The sequence below is a fragment of the Apteryx rowi genome, unplaced genomic scaffold (assembly GCF_003343035.1).
Source record: "Apteryx rowi isolate R43461 unplaced genomic scaffold, aptRow1 scaffold_164, whole genome shotgun sequence".
Taxonomy (NCBI): Eukaryota; Metazoa; Chordata; class Aves; order Apterygiformes; family Apterygidae; genus Apteryx; species Apteryx rowi.
Window position 1 is genome coordinate 1,195,121 of NW_020447908.1, and position 19,207 is coordinate 1,214,327.

Consider the following 19,207-nt stretch of genomic DNA (forward strand, 5'->3'; position numbering starts at 1 on the left):
TTCTCTGGAGATATTCAAAACGCGCCTGGATGCAATCCTGTGCAATGTGCTCTAGGTGACCCTGCTTGAGCAGGGGGGTTGGACTAGATGATCTCCAGAGGTCCCTTCCAACCTCAGCGATTCTGTGATTCTGTAAATACTATTCTCAGTCTCAAGATACAAGAAAGAGATACACATCCAGGTGTTCTTATATTTGAAATCGGCAATACTGAATCAATCCAAGGTTAATACTTTATAGAAAAATCATGGCTAGTGGGGACACACTGAAATGAAGACTTTCTTTTAGGTTGCAGCATTTAGCAAGAGCACCATCCAACCAGATGAGGAAAGACAAGCCAAGAAACGGCTCATACAGGGACTAGGACACGGGAGCCCCCCCACTCCCTTCTCTAGCTCTGTGCACCTTCCAGCCTTCTGCAGTAACGTCTGCTTTCACTTTATTATGAAAGATAGTTGGGCAGCCAGACATTATGCCTGCAAGACATGACAGTCAGGATAAAACACTCAGTTTTTCCTAGAACTCTGAATGTTCAATATAAATAACAAGATTCAAGTCTATTCAATTAGTGATTCCTTTTCTAGAAGAGTCTCTGAATGCTTTAAATAAGGAAAATATTTAAAGTGATTTCTGTTTGCTTTCCCCAGTTTGCACCTATTCTGATGTTAGAAGTACAGCCATCTCTGTGAGAACTGCTGGTGGAACGAATCACAGCAATATACTGAAGGAGATCTGGGCAGGAAATTGGTATATACTTATTGAAACCACAAAGGGGAATTTCATACACAAAACATACTTCTAACTTAGCGAGGATGTTGGCTTTGATTTCAACATTGGGGGAAGCAAGGGAGAGGCAGGAAGAAGCAGAGTCAGGGATTTTATGTATAAAAAAATAAAAATTATAAAGTCCAAAGAGGCTTAAGTTTAACTTTTGTCTCCAGAGACTACCAAAAGCTCCAGGGACTGCAGAGCTACTGGAAGTTCTGAAGGCACAGATCTGGAATGCTTGTGCATTAATCACGACACACAAATCATAAGAAAGATCACGAGTAATTCTGGAGGCCTGTCAGAGGACAGAACAGAGTAAGTAGCTATCTTATGCAGAAACAAGCATTGCTTTATGGAGGATTTCAAGCTGTTCCATTGGGCAAAACATCCTTGGAATTCCTAAAAATCAGGTTAGGCGCACACATCACAAAATTCAGAGCAAAGCCACATTAGACTTCAACCTAATGCATTACAACTCTCACCTTTCCCATGCCCCTATTAATCAACAAAGTGATAGTTGAAAAGATACAAACAATCTGAAGTCCATTTAATTTGTGGTAACAATCTTGATGAAAAACAAAAGTATAGTTGGTGTTTAAAGTAAGAACAATTTCTGTAGCTGGAAAACTAGTATTAATCAGCACAATTGTCAAAAGAATTTAAGACAAAAATATAGTTGGTAATTAGGAGTAGTTTAAAAAGCTTTTACACTTGCCAAAGGGCAGTGTTTCTGGAGCAATGAGCTGGTTAAAGCACATTCTGGCTGGGAGAAAACAGGATGAGAAAAATAAGACTTGTCCAGTTTTAAAGTGAAAAATCAAGAAAGATATAAGATCAAGTATAAACTCTGAAGTTTGGAAATGTGAACTCTTGATACAGGATGCTAAAGACACCAATATAAAGCCAAAGCAAGAAGTTATTTTAATTTATCAGGAACAAATAAAAGACTAGCAAGATAAAATAACTCTAATATATTTTTCATTAAGCAAAAAAGGTAGTTACATTCAAAGAAATATTGTAATTTGCAGTGAAAAGAATGCATCCATGTTTTCATTTATATCAAATTATTTCAGACAAAGGATAAATTCCTAAAACAAAAGTTAAAACACAAAAAGAGTCAGACGAGTTGGTACCACATGAAATAAGTGGCATAGGAAATCCCCCAAACACAAGCACAGATTTAAAAAAAAAAAAACCTTCATACATGGAAAATTCTGTGTGACTGGTAAAAGCTGAGATGGGGACAATACTTTGAAGAAGTAGCGTTGAAGCTGGTAAGTACACGTCACATAAGCCAGGTTTTGTTCCAGACAATCATGGGCAGATCAGCTGTACAACATAATCAATAAAGAATCAAAGCACAGTAGCATAATTAATGCCATTCCACATGGCATTATGGAAAACAGGTCTAATCAAAATGGTAAGTTTGATGAGATCAAGTATGATTAAATATGTTAACAGTTATCTCTGATTTCTTTAACGTATTTGACTTAATCACAGATGACATTCTGACTTTTTTTGAGAGTAATTACACAAGAAGAATTACTTCGCATTGTGGTGGATTTTCCATACTCTGAAGGTTTTTGAATCAAGATTGTCTGTTTCTAAAAGATCTGTTTTCAGCCTAAGCAAGAATCACGGACTTGATGCAGGAATAGTTAGGAGAAGGAATTACTTTTACTTGTATTGCTTGGCTAGGTAGGATGATCATCCTGGTCTCTTCTAGCACTGCAGCACATTTTTTGAGAGTGCTTTTGTGGCCTACATCTAGGCAATGCCCCATTTTGTGCACTACAATCTTCCAGTCGAATTTTTAGGTCAAAAAAAATACAACCCAAAGTGATTTGTTAGCATGCTTGTGTTTAAAAAAAATAATAAAAATAAATAAATAGAGAATTCATAGTTTTGTACATTGAGGATCAAGCCTGCCCCTAGCTGGGGCAATTGAAACCAAGAATGAGAACTAAGAACGTATTTTTCAAAAGGGAAATCCCTTTAAAACCAATGCTATGAGTTATACAAAAGAGGTGTCCAAAAACATTGATTTGCTTTGTAATGCAAAGAACTGCTCTAGTTTAGGCTCCTAAGATAAAAACACAAAAAATTCAACAACTCTACAAGTAAGAGAAAGTTACTGCATTGCTTTCCTCTGCAACTTTATATGGGTCTTGATATAAGCAGAAAATTCAAATGCAAATGCACAGCTTCCTGTCTAAAAGTGGTCTGAGTAAAATTGAACACACTATTTTTTAATTTTACTCAATTGGTGTTTAGTGCAAACAACAGAAAGATTAATCTTGCCAGAAATAATATGTGTATGCCTGGACACTGGGATAGAAGCAGTTTACAGAGGTCAGGATGCATCTCACCATGGTCAATGGAAAGAGAAACACTTCTGGGGGCAACTGTTTCCCTTTTAAGATAAATAGGATGCACAGCCCATTGAAGGATTGCGTCTCTCCACTGACTATTGGAGGGACCTTAGGTAATTAAGTTAGACTGTATATTTACCTTCTAGATAAAYAAAGCTGGCGAACTCTGTCACAACAAAATGAATAGGTGATCTGAAGTCAAATAGTAATAAAGCTATACTAAATTCAGAGCTTACAGAGAAGAGGTAACACCAACACATCTCAGTTGCTAGCCCCAAATTTAATTTTTAGTAAAAAAAATTCAGAATAAAAGGTCTTTTACTTCCATAGTTATTTGTGAGAATGTGGAAAAGGTAAACATCAGTGGTCAAAAAGCTTTATCGTAATTCTAAGTAGTCTCCTGCCATCATCATCCCCCTCTGTTCTAGCAGTGAGTAACTGCCCATTGGATTCATTACTACTATCCACGCTAGCCAAAATGCTAACTTTCTTAGGTAGCTAGCTGAAAAAAGCAAGTTATTTTACATTTACAAAAATTAAATCATGAGAAATAAGTTCTTCAAATTGTTTGAGGATGGAATTGCAGAAGTAAGGGCATGATTTCAAGGAAAACCTGACGTGCAGCTTTTCTGTGGTATACTAGAACAGCAGCAGAACTCTATTCCCAAGCAAAAGCACAGTTCAGCTCCGTTACTGCAAGTTGCTTTGGGAACGTGCGTCTTAGAACGCAATGTCATTTTCTGTCTCACTCCTCCCTCCAATAATTAAACAGAAAGTTTGCACTGTGTTTCACCCTCCATCTCCAAGGAGCAYGTTCATCAGAGATCAGAGGGCTTGATTCTCTCAAACTAGCACTACAGACCTTAAAAAGGAAGGGAGAGAGAGAATCAGGAAGGTGGGAGATTCAGAGAATAGAAGCAGGATATGCCAAGGCAAGTGTCCTTCAGGCAGGGACTAAGGAAAAGCACTGTAGGAAAGTCTCCTCTGAACAAAAGGAACTTGCTTTGTTTGTTCAGAAAATTAATGATTTTATGACTTATACTTGTACATGTGCATCCCTTAAAGAGAAGGCAGGGTACATAGCATTTTATTCTGAAAGAAAAGATGAGCAGTTACATATTATTCCTTTTGTATATCCTTTTAAAACAATTTCAAGTTCTCAGTGCTATAATGAGTGCAACAGTATCTCCTTGATTTAATTTCTTATCTATATAGTCTAACAGAGGGTTACTTTTATGAAAAGTGCATATAAGAGAAACACTACCAGAATATACACTGAAAGACAGTACACAACATAGTGTATAATACTACATTTTTTAAAAACAGCATTTTCTAAGCTGACTAATCAATTAAGGGGATGATTAATTCCCTAAGTCAAAATGCTCAACAATTTCAAGTAAGAACATTTAAAATATGCAGACATTTGCTCACCTGATTAATGGGTAGAAAAGGATGAAATTTATAGACAGCAGGTATAGCAGGAGAATAAGTAGAAGCATATACAGGTTCCTATGACAAGGACAGAAGCAAAGCAAAAGAATTAGAGTGAAAAGAGAATTTGTTTGCCAGAAATGGAGATGGGGGAAAGAAATAACCCCTCTCCCCTTAATTTCTTAAAATGAAGCAAATCCCACTCTTTTAATCTTCTAGAAATGTTTTCCCTACTGAAAAGCCAGAGATGAAAAAATGTTTTCATAACGCAACAGTATGTTTACCAAAACCATTCCATGCAGGAATTACCTAAGTTAGTAACAGTATCACTACAACTCAACGCAAAACTAAACTGCACAGGCAGAAGATGCACTTTTCATATGCTGATATATATATATTTTTTGTCTTTGCTTTCATGTGCCACTAAATTGATGAACCATGTCAACCCTAACATTAATATTTCTGCTGCAAGTTTAATCAGTCCCTACTAAATAACAAATCATCTGCTTTCTAGATAAAATGAAGGAATGCTTGCTAAAACTGGAATAGAAACTCAAAAGGTATTTGGAGGGAAATGCTAAGCCCATAGCATGCAGCAAAGGTGAATTTGCCATGGCATTATCATCTATAATTCTTCTTTCTTCCTATATGTTAAAGCAAACAAGAAACATTGCACAGAATGTTAGAAAGTGCAGTTCATTAGAGAATTGCTCAAAACAAAGCCTAATCATTACAGCTCGGGCTTTGATTAGAACTGGATACAAGAATATAGTAGATGCCATATATGTAATTGAGATAAAACTATGTACAGAAAGACTAATATTTTGCCTAAAGGTCACTTTTTAAGGGCTTACCACTATCAAAATTTTATATGCTTCATCTCCAGAGTAATTTGAATTGACTGTTCAACCCTAGTACAAATGTGTTTAACACCAGTACTGAGTTACAATATGAGTTTGCTACAAGATTAAGTGCATTTCAAATGTCATTCACTGCTTTAATGCTACTGCAGTGCAGCTGGTAATGACATTAATCAGGGAGTCTGTTAAAAATGTCTGACCGTAAAATAGGAATTTTCACTCCAGTAAATCTCAGTGTTTTGATACTAAGGAAGGATTTTAAAGTTAGCTAATTTTTCCACCCAGGAAACAAAACCTGGAAGTCACTAAACTTCCATCCAACTTAAGATGATGAATACAGACATACCAAATCCAAAATATTCTTCCCAAATAAAATGCAATTTTTTCCAAGACATTTATCTTAGTTATTCAGCTGGACAGCGCACAATTGTTCCATTGATGTTAGAGCTATTCTATGAATTGTCCAAGTATGTTGTACTGTACATATGAAAATTTTAAAATGTCTCATGGCTTTCAAGCTTTCCTCCTATGTGTAGCAATCATCAAAACAGATGCTGGACCTCCAAGCAAATCTTGATCCCCCCCCTCCCCCAAATCTGCATCTGCACCATTTAATTCCTTATTCCTTTTTTYCCCCCCCCTCATTTGAAGTTGCTCCATCAACTTTTCCATGAATTTTATGGCTTTTCTACAGTTTAGCCACATATAAATGACTAACACATTTAGAGAAATATCTCAACATGCAGACAACTGTGCAGAAGCATTTTGACTGGAACTGTCCAGACAGCACTACTTAACACAACTATTTTAGTAAAAAGAATATAAGCATCAACTTTTGTGGTTTACAAGAAATCTAATGTACTTTAACATTTTCTATTTTATATATCTATGCTTCAATAATCAAACCTCTAAAACAAATCAGACAATCTCTTTAACAACAACAATAAAAAAAGGTGCCTGACCACATTAATCTGAAGAGTAACATACTGCAACTAATAAACTTCAGGCATTATTTTGAACCAGCAGGGTATGACAGAAGTTTATATACTCTTGCTGTCAACACATAACTGCCACCTGTGTAAATTGTATTTTAACTTGCTCAAGTCACAGTAGTCAATACAATTCTTGCACTCCCATTGCTAATCCACCAACAGCTGGCACTAAGTTTTTAAAGTACATTGCAGTCTTACAGCCCTTTTAAAAATATAGAAACTTTGAATAATATCAATAATAATATTTTCAGATTTAAGGGCAGCTGACAATGACATGTTGTAAGCAGTTTGGTCAACTTAGTGAAGCTTTGCATTATTTCTAATGTATCACACAATGAATCAGCATCACAAATATCAGTACAGTTCAAGAAGCCGTGTGTCTAATAAAACTGTTATTTTTTTCTTATATATCCAAGATCCACAGTTTGGCAGAAATGCAAATCCTTGGGTGTAGGCTCTAAATATCCAAGTGCTAAGGTGGCCCAACACAGCGGGTGACTGAGTATCACAGAAGCTCCCACTGCTAGCGCTGTTACACCAAAGCCTGTACCCTTCAAGCCCTTCATGCTCTCTTACTTGCTTTAAAAGCCTAACTTATGCTATGCTGAGTTGAAGTTGCTGCACATGCTATCAGAGCAGGGAAGATACGGGTGCTGGGGAGCAGAGAGAACAAAGGTTTTGTCTCTGCCTTCTTGACAGCTGCTTAAAGCTTTTTGCTCAACCCCATTGTCTTTAGGTGGAGAACATCTGTAATCTGATTTCAACAGTTGTCATTTTGGAGACTGGTCTGTTAAAAGTGTGACTGCAATTTTGCTTTCCTCACTGAAACTGTTTGCTTTAGGACATCTTCAAACTAGGAACTGCTAGAAACTTTTTTGACCGAGTCCACATGGCAAAAATCAAAGCAAAACCCCAAACCCACAAAGCAAACTTCAAAATCCATTTTCTCATTTTTCTCTACAGTTAACACGCCACCATTGATGAGTCATATGTTCAGGCACAGAGATTATCCTCGATAACAACAGACTGTGTAACAACTCTTTACTTGTCATACACTGATGGAACAAGGAAACCTTCTGTTATTGTCTGCTTACCTATACTAACTATTTAATGGAAGCAGCATTTCCACAACTAAATGATTAGATCCAAAGATTACTGTCTTCACCAGTAAAATTTATAAAACAAGCTTCATCTTCACTCGTCCTCTATGCAAGCATCCCTTCAAATTAAAGGTTTTTAGAACAGCAAATTTTATCTGATACTATCACTTTCAAAATACTAGACTCTGGAGAAGAGGCAAGTTTTCATTAGTCCTTCAGTTTAAAACAGGAATACCCTTTTGAAGCATATCTCCTGGTCATTCTCAGTTACTGTGGTTTGGTCCACATTGCAGAGCAGTCTTGGAGCGCACAGACTTTTGGAAGAGACTAAGTCTCAAAGTGCACTGCTGGACCCCATGTAACACTACAGCTGCTGACTGGCAGTCAGGCCACAGAAGCAGATTGGATTTAGTCTGAAGCAAAACTCCCCTAGATAGTACTGCATGGATACCAGGTCCTCAACACTAACTGTTCTGCTCTACTGGGCCACACAACTTACTGATGTATAGACACAGCCAGAGTGTGCTAACAGCACAGACTTCCCTCTCCTTCATACCTTTCTACCCATCTCCCGCTCCATTCCTTAACACTGACAAGACGGACAAAATTGTAGTCCAGATAGTTCTGGCTATCCACAAACAGCAAAGACCATGTAAGATAAACAAAAACCAAGTAACTCATARATGCTCAGGTACCTGCATTTACTCAGTGTTCCTAGGAGCCAAAATTATGGTGGAGGGAGGAGGGAAGGAGTATGTACACAGAGATGACAGCTTCAGTAATGTGAAATTTTTACAAGCTCACCCGTACCAAAAAAACACCCAAACTTAAAATCTTAAATCAATTTTTATATATATATATATATATATATATATATATATATATATATATATATAGTGTGTGGGGGGGGTGTTCAGTCATTATACCTGTAAGCTCCAGAAGGCCTATAAGACCACTTACTGTTTATTTCTGCTGATGTAAGACCCTCTAACTAATATTTTAGGTACCAAGACAGCAAAGTCATATTTTCATTTAAAGGGCTCTCATGACGGGAAAATTGTTTTTTAAACAAGCCCGACAACAAGAGGAATAGCAGGAGCTAGTAGCTAATATTAGGCATGCCTGTCTAGTTGGATGCATCTTCAAAGCTGTAGCATTTCAAGCAGCGTGTTTTTTCTTAASAAGGATAGAGTTACCTTCTTCTTCAACAGCTGCTCAACTTCTTGCATYTGCGCACTACGATCTGTGACAGACACTTTTGCATACTCCTGCTTTTTGCTGAGCCTGCTCTTCCAATCCTCTTCACCACTCTTCTTCAACAATGCCAACCTAGAAGGAAAAACATGCCAACAATGCGTCTTTCAACACTGTACTTTTAACATTATCCTCAAAAGCTACCCTTGTCATTTCAACAGTTCCTAAAAGTTACTAATATTTTCTAACACTTACTATAGCTATTTAAATTTCATACATGTATAAAGTTCACAAATACCATGGCTTTACTGAACATATTGAATGGGAATACAAAACAGACATCTAGATCCAAGACAGGTAGTAGAAATTGTCAATACACTCAAGGGAGACTAGGGTATGATGCAGATCATCCTAAAGCAAACATACAAATAGGTTAGATGAATCATTTCCCTCACCCTTCTGTTGACTGTAAAACACTTAGGGGGACTAGCTCAGATATGAATGCTTACTCTGTAGGTGTCTAAAGTTAATGAGATGAATCCTTCTCATAGTATTTATTGCTCAAAAAAACAGATTAAAAAAATATTTTCTTTAAAATTTGAGAAAGAAGAGGTCTATTCAGCAGCTAGCCACCAATTAGGTCTCAAAGTGCATCAAATGGTAACTCTGCAACTTCTGCTCAGACTAGAACTCCAGCRACTTGAGGTCACCATCAGACTGATCATTCAGTATCTCCTTGCTTATCTTGGGCATTGCTATTATACAAATCAGAGTAATACCAATGCACTAACTCAGTGCTAACTACACTACGGCTGAGCAATTTACCTGTGAGATTCAATTAGTTTAAAGGATGCCTTATATTTAAAAATGCAGATTATTGGTAATGTCTCTTAGGTCAACATGATCTTTTAAAAGTGCTGTCATCTAATCTTGACCAAAATTCTAAATATAGTACAAAGGGACGCTGATTGGCTGTGCTGGGTGCAGCACATAATTCTATTCTGTTGGAAGTATAACCTATTTGTCCTTACAAACCTTGAGCTGAATAGTTTTGGGGTAGGGGCAACCAGCAAGGAATACAAGGGGCACAGAGATATGGTCTTCAACTTACCTCCCTCAGAAACTCACATCCATATGAATTTCCTAGCTTTCAGAAATCATTTTGAGTATTCCATAAAAAGTATATCTGTAGTGCTTGTGCAAACAGTAGCACTGCTCCACTAATCAATTTTTATTCTACTTGAGTTGTTAAGTTTTATTACATTAAAAAAAAAGTTATCTAAAGCATTTCAGTAAAGACTATACAAAAACTCATCCCTATTAATGTTTGAACAGGTTCAGTAGTTAAAGTGTTGGCAAACTATTCCAACCACAACATATAGAGGTTTGTTTTAGAGATGTGATTACTGATATCCTCTCACCAAGTCTTGTCCTGAAATGATGAGGAGAAGGAAACTGTAAGACTGCATAGGTCTAGCTAGAAACCAAGTTTCAGGCAGCTGTTTCCTTCAACCACACTACTGACACATTCAGGGATGACCAACTGGTTCTAAGGCAGTCATTTGAGAAAAACCAAGAATGTAGACAAAAAACAATGCAACAATCATGATGTAAATTCACAGAATACAATGGCAATAAGAACGTTAGCATTCAAGACAGCGGTTACTTCCTCTCTTCCCACCCAAACTGACTGCTGCCAGGCAGTCCTGGCCCATTTCACATTGCCTTGTTGCTCCAWACTTCACAAAGTACGCCATGAATAGCATTTTGGTTGGCTTCAGGCTAAGATGGCTTTGTTTTTAAAAACTTCTATAGCTGCTCAGCATAGCAGGCAGAAAAAGCTCTTTCTTACACTTACATTAATGCAGGGTATTTGCTCTAGACCTTTGCCCCAAACAGCTTGGCTGATCAGGAAAAGAAAAAAAAAAAATCTATAATTCTAAGACTGCTTCTGTCTCTCTGAAGACTTTTTCTCTCCTCTGTCATGAGGTTGGATTCACACTAGTTCTCCACTCCTCACTTATATATGTAACAAAACAATTTGCTCCTAGAACAAGACCACACATTTGCTGTCTCAAGTGGTGAAATCACCCCTTAAAGAAATACATATGCCCAGTACGCAACTGAAAACTTCACTGCTGTTTAAAGCAACACATTATTTTAAACCATGGAAACAGCAATAAATTCAGACTGCTCTAACTTAACAGTAATTGGAGGGCCTCATCTTGCATAAATAAAGATGCAAGAACTGCTGAATTGGATCGTGCAGGCAGCCCACCAGCTCAGTAGGTTAACTCACACAGTAGTCAGTAGTTGATTCTCTGGAAAGTGTGCAAAAATATGGCAACTACTAGGTCTAACCCTTGGATCTAAGGCCTACTGTCTACTAGTTTCATTGCATACCTGTAGTTTCTCACCTCTGATAAATAATGAAAAAAACATTCATTATTCACTTTCACAGTTCTATTCATACTACTTCCTCCTCTGCCTCCAAAACTTCCTTTTTCAATCTGAAAAATTAGTTTTTGTCTTTTCTTGAAAGAAAGCTTTTTATATATATCTGTCCATCTGTGTCAGCTTACTCTGCAGATTTTTTTCATCTGCTACTGAGATAGAATGATCATAATCCCAGAAGCATCAGGATGGGGTCAATGCAAAAAACTTTCACAGTGGAGGCAAAATGTTGGATTACTGAAATACAAGCAAAAATTAAACAATGATTTTGCTTAAATTAGGAGTGCTGTATTAAAGGCTTTGGCAAGAATCCAGGCAAAAAAAGACAAGTGACAAATCTTTTTCTGTGGTAATATTGTAGTATCTTAGCTGCTAGTGCTATCCTTGAAATGTGTTAAACTGGACACAGGCTTGGCTTTCACACATACGCCACAGCCAGTTGCTTTCACATGTCCTTCATAAATCTTGGAGGCCAATGTGAGCGAAGTAACTGCAAAAAGGAAGCCAACCGTCAGAGTGCATAAATTCACTATATTGGAGTCTAGCCTATACCAGAAAGTCTTGTTCTGCCATCCATGTATCAGAAAAGGTTGAAAATTAATAGTTTAGGCCGGGCTCTTCCTGATGAACAGAGGTTGGAGGTCCACCAGTTAAGAGAGATATCTGTAACTTTTGACAATGGCGACCGTGACATATAGCTCACTTCCCAACAAGAGTGGATAGGGAGGCCTTCCAGCAGCTTTGTCTCCGTGAATGTACAGAGACAGGCAGTTATACACAACTGACACTCCATATGAAATCCTCCAATACTTTTCTCTTCCTGAAGGCATCTCCCAAACTCCCTGTTTCTCTGGCTGAATACAAGACAATTAGAAAAAGGTTTCCACCATGATATGTAACACATCAGTGGATTGGCAATATTATCACTGGCTGCTGAAAACAGAATACAGCCTGAACTATTCAGAGATATGAGCCTTTGCTCCCTTTCACTTCCAGGCTGCATATTGGCAGAAGAGAGGACACCTGTAAAATGAAGCAAGGGTTAAAGAAGCTTCCATTCACTACCAAGTTTTAAATATTTTACCCTTTTTCATATTTTCAACTAAGAGTGTTTTAAGCAGAACAATTTTACTTGACTGAGAATGCAGAGATAATATTTAGCCTGTGATAGCAAGCCTGAGCAATATTTAGTTATCTTCCTTGAAAATCATGATTTTTCATTCTTCCATACAATATAGGTAATTCTGAGAATACCAGGTATGCACTCACTCCACAAGGATCATATTACTTCAGTGAAATAAGTCTTTGTGGAAAATCACTTTCATCCAGATCAGCATGTATGTATCCTGCCCAAGTATCGTTACATCTGTGGAAAAGCTGTTCTTCTGTAAGGTGAAAGAATGTCTGACACAGCCAGCAAAATCCACTGGATGGGAAGATGAATTAGTGAACGTAAAAGGAAAAAAGAAATCCAAAGTGTAATAGTTAATCTTTAGCAGAAATGTTCTTTGAGGTTTATGAATACTTGGCATCAGCTACAGCTAAGCAAAAGAATATGACTGGTTGTAGGTTTTTTTTTTTTTTTTTTTTTTTTTTTTTTTTTTTAAATTCTGGGCCAAGAAGTAGACCACTGTGGTATTCTGGAAGACTAATACATTTTGATACCAGCTCTGCCATTTACAGATGTTTGGGAATCAGAACATCCAAATTCCTGACAAGAGAATAGGCATTTTCCTGTGTTGGCTTTGGGACTGACTAGACAGTCTTGGAGGCCTAACTAGAGTGATTCTAGACTGGATATCTAGATGGACAGTCTTTAAAATCAGTTCAGGAGACCAATTGAATTGAACCATTAAATTTAGGACTGAGACAGCTACTAATGCTTGGATCTCCCCTTCCCCCTAACCTCTTTTTCCCCACCAGAGTCAGGGAAGGCAGATCATTTACCACTCACAATGCAGAAGTTACTGGACTTAAGTCTTACCTGTCCAAAAATTTGACCTATTTACAGAAGTCAAAAAAGGTAGCTTCAAAACAAACAAACAAGAAAACCCCACCCAGTAAGCTGGAAAAAAAAGTACATCCTTCAGAAAGGGGAATAAGTCTGTATAGCTGTTCTAGCTGCAACCCTGCCCTTCTCACTCTCTCTTTCATTAAAGGGAAAAGAGGAAGGGGAAGAATGTTAAAAAATGAGGATAACTCTCACATGTCCTAGAAATATGTGAATTTAAGAACGACACTTTGGAATCCTGTTTAAAAAAAGTGGGTTGCAGTTCCTATTACTGCATCTACCTGATCAAAGTGACAGAATACTTTCACACAGTGACAGTTTAAGCAAGCAGCTATTTTTATTTATCAATTCTACTTTCACTGGAGAAAAAATGAATTAAGAATAGGCCCACGTGTCAGCCCGAAGCAAGTGATCATAATTCTACTCACTGGACTGCTACTCAATTCCCTTGTAGTTTGGGTCTGAGTTTTTGCTCTCAAAGTTTTAATTAAATTAGAATGACTTTTACAATTACTACTGCAGCTATTGCTGTCATATCCAACCATGAACCCCAACTGTCTGCACAAGCACAGAACACTTCAAATTAGAATGATCTTGGGTTGGAAAAAAAATTAACACTTCCACAAATTTGTCCAACTTATTACCCTTTGAAATTTATGCAGTAAGTTTTCAGAAGTCAAAATGGCAAACATATTTCTAAAGTAAGGTGGGAAACATCACAGAGTCAATCTCTAGACTCCCTGTATTGAGCTTATTAAAAAGAGACTACTCCCACAGAGCAGCAAAGCTGCAGCTATTAAAAAAAACGTTATAACTGTTGTAATTGAAAACAGAGCCTGAGGAAGTTTATTAAGTATATTAGGACAAATGTAACTATAATATGTATTTTTCCTACTTTCATTTTCTGAACCACTTATTGATTATTCAGGTTATTCTTTCAAAATCAGATTACTGAATTCCTTTGAACGATAATTCTCATTCACCATCTGCCTTGTAAGCATGTCAAACGGACTAGCTGCATGTTTCTGCTGATAGTACTTGACATCTAATGAAGCCTAATGATCACTACTCAGCTTTTTCAGAAACAGATAGAAAGCTCCTTTTTATACCATCACTCTACACRTGTATTTATAGAGATCATTTCAAAAAAGTGAAATCTAATTACCTTTCCTTAATTGACATAGTTTTGCTGGAATTATCAAGGACGTCCTCAGTTGTTTGCACTTTGTTCTCTCCAACAGAAAACACCTCACAGGGATTCTTACAAAATTTTCCTTCTGATTGTTCAGAGAGCTCCTGCATTCTACAGGATGCCACAGCTGCAGTCTGTGAAACCATCCTCAATGCTGATGCGCTGGTGAGCTCAGAAGTTGACTCAACATGGTCTGCCCATTCAAAAGAGAAGTGAGGAATTAACACTTAGTGCTATAATCAAACATATTTTATATTACTAACTCTGAAGAAGCAAATCTGTTTTTTAAACATTCAAATCACATACTATCCTAACAGACAAAAAATTTCTGGCTGAGCTAGAGTACAAAGGTTAATCATTCAATATTAGCCACTGCAAAGACTGGCTGTTTTTTTTACTGAAGTTCACATGAAACCAGAAAGTATCATGTTCAATACAAAATTCCAAACTTCATATAGACCAGGCACAAACTCCTGCTCCTGTTGTCACAACAGGAACGTGAATGGATGGAAGAAAAAGAGGTGACCAAAAAGTAGGGGGAAGAGAAGCAGATACAAAATTTAGAAAAGAAATTAACTTGCAGGTAAAGCAGTGCATAAGTAGCATGATAGCAGAATATTTAACAATTTAATACAGTTCTTATTTTCTAAGAGAGTTTATTTATTTTTAAATGCAGCAATAAAAATGCAGGAAAATGTGCCTTGATGAAAGATGAACTCAACRTTACAGCATTATCCTTAATGGAATATATGGAATGCATTTTTCTTTCTGAAATTTTACGACCACAACACAGGTCTAATGCACAACTGCTCCTATTTTATCCCTGTCTTTGCCTCCCCTACAGTCACAGAGGTTTAATTGGATAGAATGCACACTGCTTTTGAGAAATGCAGACAGATCTATACCTTCCTCCCTGCTCCTTTTCTGAGACAATTTAACCTCAACATAAGTTAACTACAGAGGATGAAAGCAAAAATATTTCTAGCACCATAGGATACTCTGGTCCTGTACCCCATCATAATAAAACAGAAGCCAATACAAAAGCCTTCTAAACTTAACAGAATGGAAGGCTTTGTGTGATAACTAAGTTCACTAATAATCACTAAGATTATTTCCAAAGCATTTTAAATAAAGGTGGGTGAGTTTACTTAATCTAAATTTGAATTWCACTATGGGTATAGAAATAACTGCTTTGAGAATGACTTGCTTTAAATTTTGTCACAACATTGAAGAGAAAATACAGTAGTARTGAAAAATTCATAATCTGAGAATCATCCATTATTAACTACATATACACATTTGTAGTTAAYGCGTAATATAACTATATACACACAAGAAGGTAACAATTAAAAGCAAATCCAGACACTTTATCCAGAACAGCAATTTCAGCTTGTTCAGCATTCTGAAGAACAGGGGGAAGAGAAGAGGAAGGGATAAATCTTAACTCCAGCACACAATATGACCTCTTTCTGTGTAAGAAAATTTGAAAAAAATTGAGCCATCTTTAAAAGCTCAGGAGTTAAAAGAATGAGTAAGAAAAAACTATACTTGCAAAACTTAAGATTCCACAGGCCTATCGCTACCTCTAAACAGTGTTAAAGAAAAAATAATTAGTCTTCATAATGCTTGAAACGCCAAGATGCTTAAACAAGAAAGACCACTGGTGTTTGCTGATCTATACTACTCTAAGAGCAAGTCTGCACCTCTTTACAAAGCCTTGCTTTTCATAACACTCTCCAAATCCATCTTTTCTTCAAAGGAATATTCTTCTTTGACTTCCCACTTACCCTGCATACCAGTATCAAATTCCTTCTGTTCAAGAGACTGAAAAAGTGCTTGTGGACTAAACAGTTCCATACTGCCCTTCCTCAGGAAGCTGTATGTTGTCTCTTTATGGTAGTCCCCTGTTTTTTCAGGAACAGGATGTATGGTTTCTTCCTCAAAGGAGCTGTACTTTGTAATTTCATTAGCTTCATGTGCTAGAAACCTCTTTCTGTCTTCTTTGTGCTTCTTTGATGCTCTTTTGCTTTCTAGTGCTTCCATTGAGGGCTGCCACTGTTCTGACTTCAGCATGTGCTTCCCTGAAGAGTCTGTGTTTTCTGCTGAGGGGTGGAATCTCTGATCAGCTTTTGGGGCAGCGCTCACGCTTCCATCACTCACTGGCTTCACATGCAGATCTCCAGCGTACAGCGGAGAAACGGCAGAGGCCATTGTTGAAACTGATGTTACAGCTGTAGCTGACAGGGGAGTAAGTTTTCCACTTTCATTTTGCACCTATGAACAACAACAACAACAACAACAAATAAAAATAAGACTTGAAGAATTCTGAAATCATCAGTTCCCCCAAACAGTCTATCACATAAGTTCTTCAGGGCAAGAGATGTGCTTCTATACGAAGAGTGCTCTACCAATACACACCAGAAATAGATGAGGGTATCAGCAATGCCCCCATAATTTGGCAGCAGATTGGATGGTTCCACCCAAGGAAGAAACAACTGCGCACAAACAGCAACATCTTTCGTAACAAAGGACATAGGTGTAGCATGCTATACGACGTTGTGTCAAACTCCATGAAAAGGTTTATACTGACATGGCAGTGCACAGCACTGGGCAAAGGAATTAGTTCAGGTTCCAGACACAGGATGACAGGCCATGTGCCCAGGCTAATCAACTCTGCATCACAGCAGGGATAATCAGCTTTGGCACAGCTCTGCTCTGATATGGTTATGCAGCTTCCAGTTTTGGAGCTAGCTCAGCACCAGAGAGAAACTCTGCTCTGTGTTCTCTTACATTGGGAAGACTTTCATGACAGTTTGGCCATATAAATCACCTTCACACAGGACTGTTAAACTAAAACTTTTTCAAATATCAAACATTTGCTGCCTCATGCACCTCTGAGCAACACACAGTACTTGAATTCTAAGTAGTATTAAAAAAAAAACCACACACACCCTTTAAATTTGCTTTGCTGGCTGCTACAGGGGAACAACTATTTTCTACTCATCTAACACACTAATTTTAAAATAGTTTTCTTAGAGACAATTAAGATTCCAAATTTTTCTGAAATACAGAGCTTGGCTTCATCTTCTCAAAGAAGAAAGGCTGCACAAGGGATTGCCAAACATGCCTTCATACAAATCAGGATGTTTTTTTTGTTTGTTTTTTGGTTTTCTTAAACTGCAGGGCTAGTGAACAGCATGCAAAAGCAATAGACAAATTCCCAGAAGTAGGACCAAATCAAATGTAAACTGAAGATGCACATGCAAATTCCATAAAATGTGGACAAAACAGTTATACGTTAAACAAAATGGAAAGCAGAACAAAGACTATTACACTAGCTCAAAGATTCCAGAGAAATGTAAAGAAAATAGTTACCAGTTTACTCTTGTTCCATCGCATCTATCAGAATTAGAGATGTAGAGRAGATCAGCAAGGGCATTTTAGCTTTAATTAGCAGATATTTACATTTCCAATTATTCATTTTGGTAATACACCCCTAGTTATCTACTTTGATAGCTTTTTCCTTTGTTTCTTCCTAGAAAAACTATAACTAAACCCCAACACTCCAAACGCACATTTCGCTACAGAAAGTCTTTTTGCAAATACATTCCCACCCTACTCTGTTCAGAGGTGACACTTTTGCTAGGCTCAGAAAGAAATGACAAATCATACTTCCTCTGCGTATCCCTGCTTGAAGTGCAAGTTCTTCCTGCAAAAGCCTGACAGACTAATGTGACTATCACTGGCTTCTCTCCCATCTGTTTCAACACATTTCTGTTAATCACTTTCCTGGCCCCAAAACAAGCCAGTGACACAGTCATTAAAGATTCTAGGCTACAACAGTAGGTAGTGTGTGGAAAGTGAATGGAAATTAGATTCTTGAAGTCTTAATATGCCAAACATTTACTACCACTTTGCTTAAGTAAATTAAGGAGAATTATATATCTGTGCAGCTTTGCACCAATATCAAAGAAATCCTGCCTTCTCACACACAGTTCTACTGTTGTATGGAAAATGTATCATCACAAATGGAGAATACGGTAGGAAAAGGGTAGGAGTTTCCTAACACACTGATTCAACTCCCTAGAAACAGAACATGACCTGGAGTTGTGTTTCACTATTAAAGTAATTTTCCTTTTAAAGATGCAATACTAAGGGACTCATGTTTCTGCTGTTGTGAACATCAGCTTTGAAAGACCATTGCTTGCCCATTTTATGCTTGAACTTCACTAAAAAGGCATTCCTTTGCTGTTCCAATAATATGAAGGATTACAGCATAGAAAAGGAAGATCAACTCCACTGCACAAGTTAAATCATTTCAACTGTGAATTTCAGAAATTCACAAGAAATTCTGCTTTTGAAAAAAGGTCTCCATGTCCCCTTCTAGAAGAAAGGGGCAGAATAATGTCCTGATTAGTAATAGAAATATACAATGCTTTCAGGAAAGTGTCATAAAGAGGCACATGGCAAAGCTCCAAAATTTCCCCAAAATATATATAAACCACAATGAGGTGTGTCACAGTTTTTATCCTTTTGGTTAGGAAATTTCTTTTAGAAGACATGCAATAGTCCACAGGAAGCAACAGACACTATGAAAGGTACAACATCAGGAAGACAATATACCCTTAAATTACTTAAAAAGGAAAAACACATCAATGAAACACGAACATTTTAGAGGATGTTGTTCCTCAATGTCAGAAGACTGCTTCCTGACAAGCTTTTTCCTGCGAGTATGTCAAGACCCCAGTATGTAGCTCAGAGCAAAGGAAAGGCCAGCTGTTATGGCATTTTATACTGAAGGAGGAGGGAAGGAAAGGAGGAGGAGGGAAGGAAAG

General features: G+C 37.3%; 1 protein-coding gene across 5 annotated transcripts in view; it reads right to left on the reverse strand.

Moving 5' to 3' along the window:
* SVIL (supervillin) overlaps positions 1-19,207 on the reverse strand; it is a 67,732-nt gene that overhangs the window by 23,272 nt on the left and 25,253 nt on the right. For all 5 annotated transcript variants that reach the window (XM_026060033.1, XM_026060035.1, XM_026060032.1 and 2 more), the window contains 3 exons: positions 16,160-16,646; positions 14,346-14,565; positions 8,718-8,850 (listed from right to left, as the gene is read on the reverse strand). In XM_026060033.1, coding sequence (XP_025915818.1) covers positions 8,718-8,850; positions 14,346-14,565; positions 16,160-16,646 — 840 coding nt within the window. The remainder of the gene's footprint in view (positions 1-8,717; positions 8,851-14,345; positions 14,566-16,159; positions 16,647-19,207) is intronic.